This window comes from Elephantulus edwardii, unplaced genomic scaffold (genome assembly GCF_000299155.1).
Source record: "Elephantulus edwardii isolate Elephantulus edwardi_28Jun2011 unplaced genomic scaffold, EleEdw1.0 scaffold00041, whole genome shotgun sequence".
Lineage (NCBI taxonomy): Eukaryota > Metazoa > Chordata > Mammalia > Macroscelidea > Macroscelididae > Elephantulus > Elephantulus edwardii.
The window spans coordinates 6,451,748-6,472,201 of NW_006399791.1; the positions used below are offsets into that span (position 1 = coordinate 6,451,748).

At 42.0% G+C, this 20,454-nt stretch overlaps 1 protein-coding gene across 1 annotated transcript in view; it reads left to right on the forward strand.

Annotated features, from left to right (window-relative positions):
- The window catches only part of CRTC3 (CREB regulated transcription coactivator 3), a 199,847-nt gene that overhangs the window by 33,112 nt on the left and 146,281 nt on the right, over window positions 1-20,454 (forward strand). Inside the window, exons 3-4 of the mRNA XM_006885211.1 lie at window positions 1-128; window positions 14,039-14,137. Of these exons, the coding sequence (XP_006885273.1) occupies window positions 1-128; window positions 14,039-14,137 (227 nt within the window). The remainder of the gene's footprint in view (window positions 129-14,038; window positions 14,138-20,454) is intronic.

The following is a 20,454-nucleotide window of genomic DNA, read 5'->3' on the forward strand; positions in this document are numbered from 1 at the left end:
CCGCCTCGCCGGGCTCGGGCAGCGCCAACCCGCGGAAGTTCAGTGAGAAGATCGCGCTGCACACGCAGCGGCAGGCCGAGGAGACTCGGGTCTTCGAGCAGCTCATGACTGACCTCACCCTGTCGCGGGTGAGGGCCTGGGCCGGCTCGGGCGGGGGCGGTCACGGGCGGGACCCGCTCGGCGGGTGAGAGGTCGCGGGGCCGAGGCGATGGCGAGGCCGGGCCGGGGCCGCGCCCGGGAGCCGGAGCCTGAGAGCGGGCCGGGGCGTCTGAGGCCTCGGCGCTCCGCCGCCTTCTGACGCCTGCTTGCTGTTTGCAATCGCGGCGGAGGTGGGAGGGTCTCAGGTTCGGGTGTGCGGGGAGATTGGGCAAGGGGCAGAGCCCGGCTGGCAGGCGGCGGGGTGAAGGAGGCCCACGGGGAGGTTGACCGGGAGCCCCGGGGGGAAATCACAAACAGCTCCGAAGCCAAGCAGCCGCGCTTCGCCTGGGGCAGCGCCGCGTCTCGTTGCCCGGAACGTCCACTAGCGAGCTTTTCTGGCCTGGGCGGCGGAGGCCGCAGGAGCCGAGGGGCCCGCCCTCCCCATCGGGACAGCTCCGCGCGCAGGTCCATGCAGGGCTGTTCCCTGGGTGGTTTGAGGTCTTGGTATCATGATGTGATTCCGTGTGGCTTTCCCACTTTCACTCCTTGAGGTGCTTTTTATTCGGTCCAACCTACTTTTTTCACCCTGGGTATTCAGTGAGAACTGAGGCGAGGCAGTGACTGCCGAGGGTCCTGGAGGAATGAGTAATAAAACGAGCTGGAAGAGACAAACACCGGGCGAGGTTGAGTAACAGTTAAGTGAAGCTGTGGAGGATGGAGTCACCAACAGGATTACAGAGAAGGGGGGGTCAGCAAGACCGGGGCAGGCCTTGAAGATCCTGCAGGCTGACCTTGAAGGACCATCAGGAGGATGGGGGAAACTGAAAATTCTGGGGGCGGGAAGGAGTGGGTTGTGCAGTAGCTTGAAAGAGAGCAAGGAGCAAAGCTGCAGATTGATGGTCCGGCCTCTCTTAGCTGCAAACATTCTTGTTTTCCAGCACACTACTTGGATTTTTTTTTTTTAATCTATTGCCAGTACTTTTAAATTAAGAGAGCTCCACATAAAACCTCAAGTTCCTTATTTGTTTGTTTACTTAAAGTTGGGAGACCTGGTAACACAGTCTTGAATTCCCCTAAGAGGCCATCAGTTGGAGCTGTGGGGTGTTGCCCCTCAAAAGCATTGCCAACTTCTTAGTTTGTCGGGATCCACACCCCTCCCTTCACAGGCCCCCATCCTGGGCTTAGCTGCAACTTGTCGTTTGCCTCATTTATGATGGTGCTTCATTTTGGTGAAGTTCTGGAAAAAGTGAGATATTTCTATCAAAACTGAGGGGAAAGGATCTATAAAGAAAGATTAATGTTTCAGGATTTTTTTTCTTCTGGTCTCACCATCTCCACTGATTTATTTCCTGCCAAGAGTCATATTTGTGATGGTGCTTAGATTTGGAGGTGACAAGCTCAGAACGCCATGAAGAGAATGAGTGAAAGCTGAAGATTTTTTCTGGGGCCTATGTTATATGTTGTTTATATACATAATGTATGAACATTGTATATATGTACATTGTTGTTACATACCGTTGAGTCAGAACTGACCCATAACTGATCCTCCAGCAGATTTCCAGAGGCAGTAAATTGCACTGGAGGAGATTGCCTCTCTTTCTCCTGAGGAGCAACTGGTGGATTTGAACTCATACCTTTATGATGGCAGTGCACCTCCTTCCCACTAAGCCACCAGAGCCCCTATTGTTGTTGTTAAGTGCCATTGAGTCCTGGGTGACTCATAGATACCCTATGCACAAGAGACCTGGACACTTGTATAGCTTTCATCCTTTCTCCAGGTTCATAGAGTTTCCGGAGGCAAGCTATTTTGGAAGTGGATGCCACTCCTGCTTCCAAACTTGTTTTAATCGGGGAGTTCTACCAAACACTGTCCACACCATGGGTAACCATTATCGCATCTGACACATCATATCACAGTGTTCAGCTTCACAGCATGAGTTACCTCTGTACAGCAAGTAGACAGACCAGGAATATACAACCTAGAAGAATGTTTCACCAAAAAGTGCAACAATGTATGAATGGAAATCCTAAATCTCTGTAAATTGTCATTAAAATTAATAATAAAAAAAAGAAAAAAAAAGAATTTTGACCAAAAACAATTAGAGCTCCCTATATTATTGTTGTTAATTGCCATTGAGTCATAGGAGACTCATAGCAACCCTATGAACAAAAGACCTGAACACTTGTATAACTTACATTGTTTCTCCAAATTCATAGGGTTTCTGGAAGCAAGCTGTTTCAGAAGTGGATGCCACTCCTGCTTCCAAGCTTGTTTTAATCGGGGAGTTCTACCAAACACTGTCCACCATGGGTACTACTTTTCAGAGTACTACTTAAAAAAAAAAATACACGTGAACTAAAAATAAACTCTTCCATAAACTAAAATGCAAAGAAAATAAGGTATTTATCCAGCATAATCCTAGTGTGAGATGTAATGGCTTAGCAATGACTAGTTAGGAATTTATACCATATTATAGATTATAAGTTTTCAAAGAACTAAGCTTATTAGCAAAATATATTGTCAGAGATGAGGGGGATGGTACAGAATAGGATAGAGTTGAGATCTCTTGTTAAAAGGGTTTTTATGAACGAGATGGCACATACCAACTTGTTCCCTGGTGACTATATATATATAATTTTTTTTTAAAATCGCTTTGAGGATATAAAGGTATGCAATCTGAATCCATCACCTAGAAGAATGTTTGAGCAAAAACAAATAGAGCTCCCTACTGATGCATACATATCTTTTTACTTACAGTTGTCTCCCACTACAGATCTCTAAAGCATCTTGACAAGTGAGGGTATGAGAAATGCAGACTCTTTTAAAGACACATTTTCACAGATCCTCAATGTTCACTCAAATCAGTTGATGTTACCCAAATAGGCCCAAACAGAAACTTGTTAAGCCACATAGTGTTCTTTACTTATAGCTGTGATACAATTATAAACCAAAACACATGCACAAAATAAACATAAGCAAAATGACAAATGCAATAAATTAACTTAAATGTAACAGATGCTATGGTGCTGAACTGAATGTGAATGTTGTACTAATTGCCTACTACATGCAGTCAGGTTTTCTTGAGTTTAGCAAGAATAATCAACTTTGGCCCATATGAAAACAGAATTCAACCACTTTTCTCTTGTTCTCATTACTAAAAGTGATGACGTCTTTTGCATTTCACTTAGGGCATCATTGAGATGTTAGATGTTTAGCCAGTTGCAAATAAAGTAGTATTACTTGGCCCAATTTTGTTCATAAACACAAATAATAACAGTGAATTAGCCTAGCAATATTTACTTATTTATAAGCAGGATTATTGCCATAATGAAACCACAGAATTAAAACTTTACACATAGAGAATTCTTAGATTCCCAGTAGTATGTCTGTGAACTTTGAGGGATCCAACTTCCCATTGTCAGCTCATGATGAACGTTGCTACTGATGGAATACACATCACTGAGTGAACCTTGCAGTCATTCCCCTTGTTTCCTGCATTGGGCTTAAGCACTTCTGAAGTAATCAAATCATTTATTCAGATTTGGAGTTAAATATTGTGTGTGTAGTAGATGTAGTTAAGTTACAGGTTTTCTTCATTCTAACGTTGTGAGTTCAGCCTTATCAAGAAGCAGTGAGAAACCTGTGAAAAGGAAATGTTAGGTGGATTAAGGGAGTCCTGGTGGCCTAGTCAGTAAGGAGTTGCACTGCCAACCCAAAGGCAGGCGGTTCAAATCCACCAGCTGCTGCTCAGGAGAAGGATGGATAGTCTCCTCCTGTGTGATTTAAACTCTCTGAAAATTCCCTAGAGGCTTCAGCTATTCCGACTCGACAGGAATGAGTTGAGTTGTTGAGGAGGATTCATTCAGTGGTGGTGCCTGGGATGGTAAGGAGAGGGGGAAAAGTGGAGGCAAGTATTCTAGAAAAGAGTCTGTATTCACTGGCAGTATCTGAGCCTTTACTATATGGCTAATGATGTGTGTGAGGCACCAATTATCTTTTGAGTCCCTAGTATTGGCCAGAGTTGTGATGGACGTTAGGGAGATAGTAGTGAGCAAACCAGGCACAGTTTGCTTAGGATTCACTGGGGAAGACAGTTATTTAATAAGTAGCCTGTGTTTTGATGACTGTCACAAAAAGGGTGAATAGATGACTCCACAAAGGTCTGTGATTGGGTGTTGTCACTTCTGGGGGCCTAAAGGATTTAGGAGACCAGGGAAGGTATTTGATGGTGTATGTATGTTGGAGGAGGAAAATATTCCAGGCACAATAACAGTGGATTAGTAAAGGCCCAAGAAAGGTGATTTGAGATGAAGCTGGAGAGGTTCACAGGGGTTTGGGATTTGATACCACGGACAGTGGAAAGTCAATGTATGATTGAGCCAGGGGAGATTCACATTTTTAAAAAGATCCTCCATGCTCCAGAGTGTTAGACAGAATAGAGGAGAAACTGTGGAGAGAGTTCTGAGGCTGACTGATCGTCTTGGAGAGGTGATGATGGCACCAGCTAGGGTGGTAGCACAGAGGTGAACACATGGATCCTTAGAGACAGTAAAGGACCATATTTGTCAGTGGATGAGAGGAATGCGGGGAAAGGAAAGATGATCTCTAGCTTTTGGACTGAAGCCATTCCAAGAGTACCCTGCATCAAGCCCAGGAGCACTGGGGAAGAAGCAGTCTGGCAGTCAGGATATGCTGAGTTTCAGGTGCCTGTGAGAGGCCCTTATGTAAAGATGGTCCAATAGGAGTTGTTTTATGTGAACCTGTCACTCAAGAGGGAAGGCTAGGCTCATACTGTAACTCTGGGAATCCCTGGTGTAGAGCCATGAGGCGAGATTCAGCTACCTAGGAAGAATTTTAGACTAGCTGCTGCAAAATGGTGGCCTACAGTCTGTCTTTGGGCTTCTGATCTGTTTTCTTTGGACCCAGAATGTATTTGGAAAAGATGAAGGCCAGCAATGAATATTGGAATTTAACATTAAAATTTGGACTCTGGCTTCCTTGAGAAATGAGATCACCTGGCATCAGTGATTCAGGCAATAGCAGAAACTGCTTAGAGCGAAGTAGTGAGTAGTCCCTAATGGGGGACTAAAAGGGAGCTTGATGGCTGCCAACCCAAACGCATGTGATTTAGCTTGTCCATTGGGAAGGATGGGCATGTCCCTCTGATGTGATTTACAGCTTCTGAAAGTCCACTGGAGGGTCACCTGTGAATCAGCTCTGACTCAATGGCACGTGACAACATCAACAATAGAGTGAAATGGGAAATGGGCCTAGAATAAGCCCAAACTGCTCTACCATTTAAAGAAGAGATGGCCTAATAAGGAGTTTTGCTGCCAACCCAAATGCAGGCAGTTCAAATCCATCAGCTGCTCTAAGGAAATAAGATGGGCAGTCTTGATTTATAGTCTCTGAAACCCCTCTGGTGGGTCAGCAATGAGTTCATTCCAACTCAGAGACAATGGAGGTTGAATATTTTTTCAGAGGAAAAGAAGCCAACAAAGACTGTTCAATAGCCAGAGAGGAGAAAAGCCAAAGTTACAAAGAAAGGGGAATACAAACCAGCTGAACCTGACATTGCCGATTTGGTCTAGCTAAAGATCATGGCCTGTGGGTTAGTCATGTGGATGGAGGTCATCGGTAACCATGGTGAAAGCAGCTGAAGTCTTAGGATATTGGATGAAAGATTACAAAGCATTGAGGAGGAAATGGGGACAGGCTGCGAGCTTGTTCCCAAAGTTTAGCTACAAGGGCCACTTGTGGTGTTGAAAAACCACAGGATACATGCATCACTTCAGGCTGGAACATTCATTTGGCCTGAATATTTGTGTAAAACCACCATTTTTATGTTCAAAAAAATAATAGATATGTCATGGCATAGTGAGGCCTTTGACAAAAGAGTAGGGAAAGAAGAAAAATTAGTTTGGAGCTAAATATTGAGGACTGTCCCTTCACCAGACGCTGAGGAAAACCTTTCACATGCTTTGTCTCCCTCTCAGTGACTTCTCAGTGACCCGCTGAGGTATCTCATATAGTTCTTATTCTGAAGGAATGGCTTGGCAGAAATGGGGCTGGCATCTCGCTGTCACCACTGAATGTACACTCCATCACTTTTTATTGCCGTATGGCTAACCAGTTATACTGGAAGCATTTGTTGACAAGACTTTTTTTCTCTACTGAATTGCTGTGGCACCTTTGTCAAATATGAAGTGATCATGTATGTGTGCACTTATTTTTAGACTCTTTCTTTTATCCGTTGATCTATATTGCCTCTTTCTTCAGTTACTGTCTTGATTGTTGTTATTCAGTGCTGTCAAGTCAAGTACAACTCATAGCGACCCTATGAACAACAGACCTGAACTCTGTTCTGTTCTGTACACCTTCATAACCTCCTGACACAGCAGAGCCCATTGCAGCAGTCACTGTGTCAGTCCACCAGGTCAAGGATCTTCTTCTCCTTCACCGACCCTCCACCCTTCCCAGCATGATGTCCCTCCCCAAGGAATAGCCCCTCCTAGCAACATGTCCAAAGTATGTGAGATGAAGCCTTATCATTCTTGCCCCCAAAGAGCACTCTGGCTGCACGCTCTCTAAGACTATTTGTTTTTCTTTCGACCATCCACGGGATGTTCAGTGCTCTTCCCCAACATCACAGCTCAAAAACATCAATTCTTCTTAATTCATTGTCCGGCTCTCAACATGCATAGCAAGCAATCAAGAAGACCATGGCCTGAATCAGAAGCGCCTTTGTCCTCAAACTGACCACATTACTCCTCAGTAATTTGGAGAGATCCCAAACTGTAGACTTCCCAGTGCAATGCATCTCCTTATTTCCTGACTGTTGGTACCAAGGGTGTTAATTGCGGATCCAAGTAAGATGAAGCCGTTGACAGTTTCAGTCTCTTCTCCATCCATTATGATGTTGCCTGTTCGTCCCATGGTAAAAATATTTGTTTTCTTGACCTTGAGATGCAGTCCATAGTGAAGGCTGTAGTCCTTGATCTTCTGCAACAGGTGCTTCAAGTTCTCCTCACTTTGAGTAAGCAAGGTTGTGTAATCTGCATAAAACAAGCTATTGATGAGTCTCCTTCTGATCTTGATGCCACTTTTTTCTTCATAGAGTCCAGCTTCTCAAATAATTTGCTCAGCATACAGATTGAATAAGTATGGAGAGAGAATACAACCCTGACACACTCCTTTCTTAATTTTAAACCATGAAGTGTTTCCCTTCTCTGTTTGCTCAACAGCCACCTGGTCCAGGTATATGTTTCACATGAGCACAATTAAGTGCTCTGGGATTCCCATTTTTCTCAGTGTAAGCCAACTTGTAATGATCCACACAGTCAAATGGCTTTGCATAGTCTATAAAGCACAAATAGACATTTTTCTAGTATTCTTTACTTTCATCCAGGATCCATCTGACTGCAGCAGTGATATTCCTGTTGCCACAACCTCTTCTAAATCCTGCTTGAACTTCTTGCAGTTCCCTATGTACTATTCTAGCCATTTTAAATGATCTTCAGCAGTGTTTTGCTTGCATGTGATATTAATGATATTGTTCAATAGTTTCCATATTCTGTTGCATCACTGTTCTTGGGAATTGGAACAAATATTGACCTCTTCCAATCCATTGCCCAGACAGCTGTCCTCTAAATTTCTTGGCATAGACTGGTGAGTGCATCCAAGTCAATTGGTATCCCATTGATTCCTGGGGTCTTATTTTTGCCAATGCCTTCAATGCAGCTTCCACTTCCTTCTTTATTACCATTGGCTCCTGTTCATACTGTATTTCCTGAAGTTTTTCAGAGTCAGTTCTTTTGGTACAGTGACTCTGTGTATTGCCTCCATCTTCTTTTGATGCTTTTTTATTGCCCATGCATCTTACAGTATTATAACTCGAGGTTTAAATTTGTTTTTCAGTTTTCTCAGCTTGATAAATTCAGAGCAAGTTCTTCCATTTTATTCTCCAATTCCAGCTCTCTGTATATTACATTAAAATACTTTTCTAAAAAATTATTTTATTATTGTGTGTGTGTGTGTGTGTGTGTGTACCATCAAATCAGATCTGACTGGTACAGGAGGAGATTGTCCCTCCTTCTCCAGCAGAGCATCTAGTGGATTTGAACCATGCACCTCTGGGATTGCAGTGCAGCTTCTAGCCACTAGACCACCAGAGTTCCCTTATAATACTTTTCTTTGTCCTCTCGAGCTGCGCTTTGAAATCTGCTCAGCTCTTTTACTTCTGCATGTTTCCTCTTTGTTTTGGCTTCTCAAGGCTCCAGTGCAATATTTAGAATTTCTTTTGACATCCATTTTGTTTTTTTCTTTTTCCTCTGTTTTTGTAATGACCTTTTGCTTTCTTCATGAATGATAGCCTTGATATCATCCCCAAACTCATCTGGTCTTCGATCATTGGTGTTCAGTTCCTCAAACCTATTCCTAAGATCATCTTGAAATTCAGATGGAATAGATTGAAGATCATATCATGGTGCCTGTGGACTTATTTTAATTTTCTTCAGCATCAATTTGAATGAGTAATTGATCATCTGAACCACAGTCTGCCCCTGGCCTAGTTTTGACTGCTGATATTGAGCTTCTCCAAGGATTTTCTTCCATAAAGGTAGTCAGTCTGACTCCTATGCAGTTCATCAAGTGAGATCCATGTGTAAAATCATTGTTTTTTAAAAAAGGTGTTTGCAATGAATAAATCATTGTCAATACAAAATTTGGCCTTTCTATTTCCATCCTTATTTTTATCACCAAGCCCATATTTTCCAATTACTATCCCTTCATTGCTGTTTTCCACTTTTCATTCCAGTCACCAGTTTTCCATGTTCTGTCAATTTTGGACTGCAAGATTTGATAAATATTCTCAAATTTTTTCTCTTTGGCTCTAGAGGTAGGAACATATATTTGAATAATAGTAGGGTTAATGGGTCTTCCATTTATATATATGGATATTATCCAATCACTCCCAACACTCAATTATCAATTAAAACAACCTACCTTCCTGAATCCATCTGCTTCACAGAGGAGGCTTTAAACTGTAGCCTTTTAAGCAGGACCCAACCAACATTTAAATACAAAGGTTTGCCTACTGGGCCCTTAGCCCTCACCTGATTGTTAACTAAATAAAAAAAGGACCAAATAGTTTACACCTGACTGTCAAACAAAACAACCTACCTTCCAGAATCCAACTTTTACTTATTGGAGGCTCCATACTGGAGACCCTGTCTTGATTACTACAGCTTTATAGGAAATCTCAAAATCAGGTTACCATAAATCCTCCAACTCTGCTCCTTTTTAAAATGTCTTTGACTATTCCGGGACTTTTGCCCATAGCTATGAATCTTATGACTATCTTGTCAATTTTTAAAGCATCCCTGGTGGCAAAGTGCACAAAGACTACTAACCTGAAGGTCAGCAGTCTGAATACACACACACACACACACACACACACACACACACACACACACGCACGCACGCGTGCTCCATAGGAGAAGGATGGACAATTTCCTCCTATAAAGATTTACAGTCTTAGAAACCTACTGGAGGGTAGGTATGAATTGGAATTGACTCAGGGGCAGTAGATTTAGTTTGCCAATTTTTATTTTAAAAATTTTAAAAGTCTGCTGAGATTTTGATTGAAGATATATTGAATCTTGAGAGGGCTTATTTTTTTTTTTAAGAAATTAGATGGACTTGGATCTTATTTAGTGTGGTGGTGGTCGTGGTGTGTGATGTTAAATCATAACCGACCTATAGTTGACCCTCTGACAGATTTTCAGAAGCAGTTAATGTCACAGGAGTAGATTGCCCATCAGTCTCCCATGGAGTAGCTGGTGGCCTCAGACTGCATGCCTTGGGATTGCATCTCAGCTTCCTGCCACTTGGCCACCAGAACTCCCTATTTAGTGTTGTTGTTTGTTGTTAAGTGCCATTGAGTTGCTTGTGACTCCGTAGCAGCCCTGTGTACAATAGCCCTGAGACCTGCTCTATCCTGTGCCAACATTGTTGTCTCTGACACACCTACTCCCATTATCCTAGTCACTGAATCAATCCATCTCATTGAGGGTCCTCCTCTCTTGTGCTGTCCCTCTACCCTTCCAAGCATGATGTCCTTCTCCAAGGACTGGTCCCTCCTTGTAATGTGCCCAAAGTATGTCAGGTAAAGCCTCAGAATCCTTGCTTCCAAGGAGCAGCCTGGCTTCACCCTCTCCAGAACGGAGCTGTTTGTGCTCCTGGTGGTCCACGGTATGTTCAGTACTCTTCTCCAGCACCACAGGTCAAAGACATCGATTCTCTTTCTATCATCCCTAGTCATTGTCCAGCTTTCTGACGCATAGCAGGTAATTAAGAAGGCCTTAGCCTGGATCAGGCGCACCTTAACCTCCAGGCTGACATCTTTGTTCTTCAGTACTCTGGAGAGGTTCCTGACAGCCGACTTTCACAATGCAATTAGGCTCCTGATTTCCTGGCTACTGGTACCAAGAGTGTTGATTGTGAAGCCAATCAAACTGAAGCTGTTAACAATCTCAATCTCTTTTCCATTTATTATGATTCTGCTAATTGGCTCATTGGTGAGAACCTTTGTTTTCTTGGTGTTGAGCCTCAATCCTTGATCTTCTGCAGCAGGTGCTTCAGGTCCTCCTTAGTTTCAGCAAGCCGGCTTGTGTCATCTGCATAACACAAGCTGTTGATGAGTCTTCCTCCAATCCTGATGACACCCTCCTCCTCATAGAGCCCAGCCTCCCGATGATCTGTTCTGCATATAGATTGAAAAGATATGGAGATAAGTCACATCCCTGGCCTGTCCCTGTACATCATACCTGATTTTGAACCACACAGTTTCCTTGCTCTGTTCTGACAGCTGCCTCCTGGTCCAAGTATATGTTAAGCATAAGCACAATCATATGTCTGGGATTTCCATTCTCCTCAGAGTCAGCCCATTTGTTGTGATCCACACAGTCAAATGCCTTTGCATAGTCGATGAACCACAGATATTTCTCTGGTACTCTCTGCTTTGAAATATTCCTCTAAAGTATATATGGCCGTATGTCACAGGTTTCCAACTCAAATTACAGGGTCAGGAATGGAGAGCAAATGAAGGAAGAGGACCAGGAGTGAGATGACAGCTGGCAGCTGGTTCTGGGAACTCTGGAGGGTGGCCCATGGGGAGTTGCACTGCGCATCCAAAGGCAGTGCCTCTTTTGCACCCGCAGCTCTTCAGAAGAATGCTGGGCAGTCTCCTCCTGTGGGGTTTATAGCTTCCGAAAACCCTTTGAGGGCCAGCTATGAGTTAGCTCTGACTGGATGCTGATGAGTTTTGAGTGTAGTTCTGGATAGTATTTGGGGAGTAATAGGGTACAGTAAGAACTTGGGCAAACAGGAGAGCCTGTTTAAGTAGCCACTTCTTAGCTCTGTCCATTTTGCCATAAAAAACCGCAAAACACAAACAAACAAAAAAAAGGATTCAGTGTTGCCTATTTTAATTAAGAGAAGCTGGAGGTTTAGACTTATGTGGACTCTCTCAATCTTAAAACTAGAATATAAAACTGAGCAAGCCAACATCCTGAGTGTCGGACATAATATTCCAGCTTAGCTGTGACCTGTGTACGGCCAGTTTGTGACCTCTCCTTTTGGTTAGTCTTTGGTGCTCGTTTTCATCACCTGTAAACTTGAAGGTATTAAAGACAGTCTGTCAGAGTTCTGTCTAGCCAGTCATTCTAAAGTTCAGAAGAGGAGAAAAGAAACATAACCTAAGGGTCTGAGAAGTCACTGAGAATATCAGCAGTAATGACACCATCCACTTCCTAAACAGCATGCCTCCAGAAACTCTATGAACTTTGATAAATATCGTTAGTTATAGAGGGACTTCAGGCCTTTTGTCCATAGGGTCACTATGAGTCGTGCTCGACTCAAAGGTAATCAACAGCAACAATAACACCGACACCATAAGAGTATGAATAGAAGACTTTCCATCAACATGACCATTGTTTTTGTCTAGAGAGCTTAAAGAATAAAGAATCAAGTGCTTCTGCAATTTAAAATATTAAAGATTAAAATGAAGAGAAATTATTCCTCTCATGAATGGAAAAGTTCCTTCCCTTATTTGACTTTCAGATCTAGGTTTTGATTAATAGCTTATAACTGTATCCCGACTACTTATGCTTGAGAAGTTAAACACTGTTGGCTTAGGAAAATTAAAGTAGCAAAAAGATTTGTAATACCTTTAAGGTTTCCAAACAAATACAAGTCCTTATCTTAAGGAAATGAATATTGAAATATGAAATAATAGGATGCCTGAGATTTCATTGAGCAGAGTGCTGGGGATAGCAAAAGAGGTTAAAGCTGTTTTTTAGCACACGTTGTTAATTGTTGACGCTGGTTGCTGATGGGTAAATGGGCTTTTATTATACAACTCTATGTTTCGTATGTATTTGAACATTTTAATAACAAAAGGTAAATACAAAACCAGAGAGCTTCATAGGCTCAACAATGCTGTTGTGCAACCAAACCTCGTTTGTGTCTGAGCTTGTAGTGGTGTGATTATTGAACAGGGAACAACAGGAAAGAGCATGGTGGAATAGGAGTGTGGGCTCTGAGTCAAATAGCTGAGGCTTGGGCTCCTGCCTGGCTTTGGCCGAGCTAATGAACTAGGGCTGTAGAAGCAGAATAACGCAGGCTCCCATGCACGATTGTGGAAGGGTTAGGAGAGAATTGTGCAGAGTATCCTAGGACAGCCCTTGGCCCAGTGTTGGGAGCTCAAGTCTGGGAGAGGTGGGTTTGGTTTTGGGTTTTTTGGGGGGAATTATTTTTCTTTTAGTATTATTAGACAATGACAGGCAGAGTCACAAAAGGATAACAGTGCGCCGTAGGGCACCTATCGATAGCTTCCTTCTTCCCTGTGTGAATTCTAGGTGCCAAGGGTTATATAACCACAAAATCAATTTATTATTTTAGAAAAGTACTCTTAAAAACTAGGTCAGATTGCTTTGGAGTTTATATGTAGGCAGTTCACTGTGGGGTTTTTTAAAATTAATTTAAAAAAAAATTTATTAGTTTTAATGAACATTTACAGAGATTTTGGGTTTTCATTCATTCATTGTTGCACTGAGTTCATTGTGTTTTAAAAAATGAAGGGATGAAAGAATTACAGAAGAGAGGCATGCCAAAACAGTGGGATACCATTTTATATCTGTTAAATTGGCTTCCTTCCTTACTCCAGTTAATGAGAGTATTCAATATTAGGTTTTTTGGTGAAACTTTTCTCATATAAAAACTGGTAAACCCATTAGGAAAGCATTTTGGCATTGTATATGAAGAGCTATCCAGAGCCCATAGCCAGAGATGTAGTCATTGATTAGTCTTTGCAATGTGTTCTAAGGAAATAATTTAGAAGACTTAGTAGCTGTTTAGAAATTGTTGTGTAAAAAAAAAGTAATTGTTGTGTAATAACAGAAAAGGCTTGCGATGTAAGCATGCAGGATTATATTTGTTATGATCATGATTATGCAAGCGTTACACATAAATGTAAATGAAGAAAGGAAAAGAGTTAATGTGTTAGAGTCAGAGTTAGTATCTTAGTTTTTCTTTAATTGATTCTTTCTGTTAAAGTTGTGCCTATTTGCTTACACATCCTTATGCAAGACTGCCCCTCTATCATGACGTGGGATATGTATGTGGAATACAAGTCAATTCTTTCAAAAAATAGTGTTAGCAAAAAAACCAGAAAGCACCGGAAACCTGAAGATTGTGATCATTGAAATGTAGAAAAGAAATTGAAACCAGGGCTTTCGTTCTTAGACTGTTTTAGTACAAAGTACTTTGATGCTTCTTTCAGACCTTTCCTGTCACCTGTAAAAGGTCTTGAGCTGGTTTTCCCTCCATTTCCATCTTCAGGTCCAGTTTCAGAAGCTTCAGCAGTTGCGCCTTACCCAGTATCATGGAGGATCCTTGCCAAACGTGAGCCAGCTGCGTAGCAGTGCCTCGGCATTTCAGGTACTCCATACAGAGGCTTTCTGCAGGCTGGAGGGAGTCTGCGCAGATGGGACTGCACAGCACACAGACTGACTTCTGTGGATCAGTTCTTAGATTCATTGTTGCTAAGAGGGTCTTCTGGTTGAGTCCGTCTGTATGCTTGGATAGTTTCTGTGGCATAAGATAATGTTATTTTCACAAAAAATCTTGGGGAGAAATACAATGTGAACCACTGATGGTCATGTTTGGAAAGGTGGAGGGTCGATGAAAGAGAGGAAGACCCCTTCTAAGGAGGTGGCCAGACACAGGGACTGCAGCAGTGGGCTTCAAGATAGAGAGGAGGACACAGGATCTCAAATCTGTTGTTCACATGTCACTATAAGTTGTACTCAGCATTAACAAAGTAAAAAGCAATGGATTAAATTAGTTTTAGTAATAAATTTTATTTAACCCAATATATCTAAAATGTTGTATCAACTTGAAATCAATGGTAAAATTGGTGAGAAATTTCATCTTTTCCTTCTCTGTCTCCCATTTTTTTTAAACTAAGTCTTTGAAATACAAGATGTAGTTTAGCCCTTGAAATACAAGGTATAATTTATAAAGTATATCTCAATTCAGGCTAGCCACATTTCAGCTGGTCAGTGGCCTTTTGTGGCTAGTGGCCACCCCATTGGACAGCACAGGCCTAAGGTAGAGAAAAGGTCTACATTGCATTCAGATTAGTATAGTGCTATCGGGTGTTTTAATCATTCATCAGTGAAGAGCTTTGCTCAAAGCAATATGGACTTGGTGTCTCAGACAAGGGTATATGGTATTAATGTTCTGATCTGAATTAGATAGCCTCATCTCTGAAAAACTGGGGGTTAGAGAGAGAGAGAGATACTTGAAGATGAAACATTCAGATGCCTCCCCTCTTAAAAGGACTGTTTGGGTTTTGGTTTTTTTTCTTTTTTTGTGAAAACTGAATTCATTTGTTTGGCCATGTTACAAAAGAAGGATGTTACTTGTACTGGGGCTTCATTTGAGAGTGTTTGTGGTAGAGAAAGAATATCTCAGTTCCCGCCCACCCCAAATACTTAGCCCAAGGCCTGACCCTGACCTTACCTTGAGGAGGCCTAATAATGTCCTGATAAGGCCTGACCATAGCCTGGCAAGGTCATATTGGACCCTGGACCAATCACTTTCTGACAGGACCCCTGCCCCCAAATTCCTGAGCAAGCGACCCTAGACTTTAGAGCATGCGTTCTAAATCTCCTTCACAGCCAGTATAAAAGGAAACTGTCTATACCCACACACCATTCTGATCTCCTCCATCAGTGGTCACCTGGCTTCTTAGATAAGAGACCTTTTGATATGAGTTACAGCTTCATGTCTTCATCTTATCAGAGACCAGATATTCTCATTGCACAGAATGCGGACATGCACAGTAGATGGTAGAAAAGGGGTTGGGGAACCAGATGAAGCCATCTAGTTAGTATAGGTTGATAGAGCAGAGAAGTATAATTGAAGCAGACCACAAATGTTGTCTTTAAGGCTACTTTGCTTTTAAGATGTTAATTCTCTGTGTGCGTAATAAAACTTTGCTATCAGGTGAGTGAAACTCAGAACTGACAGCTTAGAGGTGTCAGAATCAGCTTAGTATTTAACAGCTATTGTTGCCAGGCAGCATGTGTGGTTGTTTTACACTAAGGCTCTATGATGCTCCCTCCTATTCCCTGCTTCCAGATTTGGTAAAGCTTGTCCTCTTTAGGGAAAAGAGCTCTTATGGAACTCTGGTGGCCTAATGTTAAGATGTGCTGCAATCTCAAAGGCACGTAGTGTGAGGCCACCAGCTGCTCTGCAGGAGAAGGAGGGGCAGTCTCCTCCCTTGTGATTAACTGCCTCTGAAAACCCACTGGAGGGTCAACTGTGGGTCCGTTCTGATTCTACAGTACACAACAACAACAACAACAGCATTGTTGCTGGGCAGCATACATGTTGGTTTTATACTAAACACTATGATACTCCCTCCTGTTCCCTGCTTCCAGATTGTCCTCTTGGCCATTTGTTTTTTACTAAAATCTGTCATTGTGGAATGGGATGAAATGGCAATCCTTGCTCTTTCTAGGGTATTTTTTTTTGAGAGATAGTTGGGGTAACGGTATCTTAGTTGTCTAGAGCTACTGCAACAGAAATGCTACAAGTGAATAGTTTTAATAAGCAAAATTAATTTTCTTGACATTTGTTTTTATGTATGGTTGAGTTGGCTTTCAGCAGGTTTTCAGAGACAGTGAATCACAAGGGAGATTGCCCATCCTTCTCCCATGAAGCAGCTGGTGGATTTGAACCCTATACCTTTGGCAGTGCAGCCCTTTACTACTAAGCCACTAGCACTCCTAAAGGCAAGAAGGCCTTCTCTTTCTGTTCGCTCTGAGTGAAGGCCATTGCCTCAGCTGCTGCTTCCTTGGTTTCCAGGCGTCTTGGCATCTGTCTTATCCCATCTCTCTCTGCTTGCTTGTTTAGCCTTTTTAGATCTCAAAAGAGATTGGTTTGTGGCTTTGTCAGAACATGCTATTAGGAATCTATATTCCACAATTGAAAGAATAGCTGATTGAAATGACTGCTGATATTTTGACGCGGCAACTAATCTGCTTTTAAGAAGGCTACTCAAGTATCTTGTTGACCCTTATTCTGTCAGTGGACTCCAGCCCCCTCTGTCCTAAGAGGATCACTGAAGACTGGGTACAGTTGAAAGGCCTGGTGAGGAAATTAGATGGTGCCTTGTTAGTTGGAGTCTTCAAGGCTTGATGTGAAAAAAAACAAAAACCCAAACCCAGTCACTTAAGGGAACTGTTGACATGGCCATGCAGAAGACAGCACATCAATCCAATTGTGATTTAAAAAAAATTAAAATAAAAGTCTGTTATCATGAGGAGGGTAATGGACAATCTAAAATCAGAGGCCCTTGGCTTGGATATGTTGTCATTTGGTCCCATAGAGTCGACTATAATGTGCAAGTCTGGAAGCAACTGCTCTGAACCTTGCTCTGTTTGCTTCGTCCTTCAAACTCTGATAGGCTATTGAGGGTCTTCCTCTCTTTCACAAACCCTCTACCTTTTCCAGCAAAATGTCTTGTCTTCCCTCCCCCTCCTCCCAGAATGTCTTTCCCAAGGACTGGCCCCTCTTAAGAACATGCCCAAAGTATATTAATTTCACCATCCTTGCCTCCAAGCACCAGGGTGGTTGCTCTTTCTTAAGACATCTGTTTGTTCCTTTGGCAGTCCCTAGAATCTTCAGTTCTCTTCTCCAACACCACAGCTCAAAGTCATCAGTCTTCTACTATCCTTATCTGATGTCCACATTTCACATGTGCAGGAAGCAATTGAAAATACCATGGCTTGGATCAGGCATGATTTGGTTGTGAAACAGACATCATTGCTCTTTAGCACTTTGGTTTGTGTGTAAACAGGGCAGTCTAAAGGTAGAGCCTTCACTCAATTTTGAGATCTTGACATGAGTCTGGATTACATGCCGGATTTTTAACCACTGCCTTTGCAAGTGGAAGTCGCTTCAGCAGTGACGATTGGCCTGGCTGTATACTCAAGGACATTCTTTTTCTCCAAGGCCTGGCCAGTGCAGGATATGTAATCTAGTCCCAAAGAATTTTTATTTTTTTCATTGCAGACAACTGGATGCAAAATAAGTCTTGAGACAACATTTTCTAAATCTTTACGGTGGACTTTCAGAAACAAACATGAATGAGAGCCATAATATTTGTCTGCTGTCCTGAGACCTGCCATAAACCAAATGACATGTACCTTTAATCAATTATATGATCCCACTTAGGTGTTAGGGGCGTACTGCTGCCAAACCCCCCCCCCCATATCCTCTTGTTGATCTTTCAGCCAGTTATAAATTTTGTAATTTAGATCCTGATCCAGCGATATCAGAATGTATCCTGTTTTGTGGTCTGGCAGAGCACCGGCTTTCACTCTGTGACAATGGATATTTCCGGTCTAGACTTTCTCTGTCTCTCAGTAAACTTTTTTGCTTCTTTTTTACTTTTAAATAAAATTTTTAATGTAAATTGTGATTTTAACAAAAGTTTACAGAAAAGTTAGATTTTCATTCATTCATTGTTGCATATATTACCCCCTTCCCCTTTTATCCTTCCTCCTTTCCCAGTTCATTTTTTAAAATATTCATTTATTATTGTGCAATTACCTCCCTCACTTCCCCTAGTACTCTTTGCAATGTCCCTCTTATTCTGCTTCTAATACAAAGCAAAACCAAGAAAGAGATTGACACAAAATAAAACCCACACTTATTATCCATGATTAATATAGCAAAGAAAACTCATTTGGAAATGGGATTCTGCCTACCCACAGGCATGCTGTTGCTGTTAGGTGCTGTTATCAACAGTGGTTCTGAACCCTGCCCTGTCCTGCATGTTCTCATCGTCTCTGATATACAAGCCCATTATTACAGTCACTGTGTCGACCCATCTTGTTGGTGGTCTTCCTATGTTTCAGTGGCCTTCCACCTTTCCAGGTCTTTTTCCAACGACTGGCCCCTCCTTACAACATGCCCAGTGTATGAGATGAAGCTTCATAGGCAGAGAGGTTAGGATTTATAAGACATATTTTGGGGGAAAGTAGAGCATAATTCAATCCTCAGCAGGGGATTCTTTTTACAATGATTATTTTACTTTGGAAGAATAATAAATTTGCACAAAAGTCGGAAGGAAGTATAGTTAAAATTTTTAAAAAAATTTTATTCTTTGATTTCTTTGGGAATAAATTGCTTTGATTTCTTTGGGAATAAATTGCTGGCTTGATGGCCTGTCATTCCAAAATATTTCACTGTGTACTTCCTATGTACAAAGAACATTGTCCTACATTACCAAAAATACTGTCAGCAAAATCAGGAAATGAACCGTGATCTATTACTATTATCTAATCTTGAGACGCCATCTAAGTTTCACCAATTGTCCCAGAACTATCCTCCATTGCAAAAGCTTTCAGCGTGGAATCACATTTATTTAGCTGTCATTCTATTTAGCATCATTCAGTCTAGAGGTGTTCTGTTGTTTTCTTTACAGAAAAAAAATGTGTATTTTCACATTTGAAGATTACAGGCCAGTTATTTTGTTGACCTCTTGACTGCCCCTCATCAAGGGCTTAGCTGATGTCTCTTCATTATTAGATTCTGATTCTGCACCTCTGGAAGGACTCAAACTAAGTGATGCTGTTACTGTGTCCCATGTATGCGAGATTTCCATTTGTCCTGTTCTCAATGGAATTCATGGTCATCTCGATGGCATTGATGGCCAATTAGTACAATGCATGTTAGGCTTTCCCACTCCAGAGTGAATTCTTTTTTCCCCTTTTATACTTATTTTTTGAAGGAGGTTTCTCATCAAACCTTCAATTTATACATTTATTCATGTATTTTTACATGTATGGTTTTCTGTTTTATCCATTAGGGAGCTGTGATAGCTTGTTGTTAAGTGCTGTCAAGTTGAGTATGACTTATCATGACCCTGTGAATGGCCGACCTGAACCCTGTCCTGTCCTGTGCCGTCTCATCATCTCTGACACATTACAGCCTATTGCTGAAGTCACTGTGTCAGTCCATCTTGTTGGCTTGTTTTGTACCATCAAGTCAGAGCTGACCCATAGCTGACTCTGGCAGGTTTTCAGAGGCAGTTAATTGCGAGGGAGGAGATTGCCTATCCTTTTCCCACAGAACAGCTGCTGGATTCGAACCATGTGCCTTCAGGATTGCAAAACAGCTTCTTGCCACTAGGCCACTAGTGCTCCCTTCTCATTGGCTTAGTAGTAATAGTGCTGCCAACCCAAAGGCGTTCGAATCTCCCAGCTAGATGCTCTGCAGGAGAAAGATGCTCTTTCTCCTCCTGTGTAATTTACTGCTTCTTAAAACCACTGGAGGGTCAGGTATGGGTTGGTTCCGACTTGATGATGTATAGTAACAACGTTTTATCCATAGCATTTTAATTTGAAACTATCATTATTTTGTTGTTAACCTTATCCCTGATTACACTGATAAGAGCCCTTGTCCAGCTCAGAAAAAGAGAACCTCAGAAGCACAGATTTTTTTTAAAAAGTAAACTTTATTGAGGTACAATTTTACACTTCTTTTTTCAAATCTACAGTTCTCTGGAATAAAATCACTTCCACACTCTAGATGTAGAAAAATTCCATCCACCTAAAAAGTTTCCTTTGTGATTAACCTGCACCCTCTGTAATTAGTCTCCAGAACCTGGACATCTCTGAGCCATAGTCTTGCCCCTTCCAGAGCATCCCGTCAGTGTAATGGTGAAGTATGGAATCTTT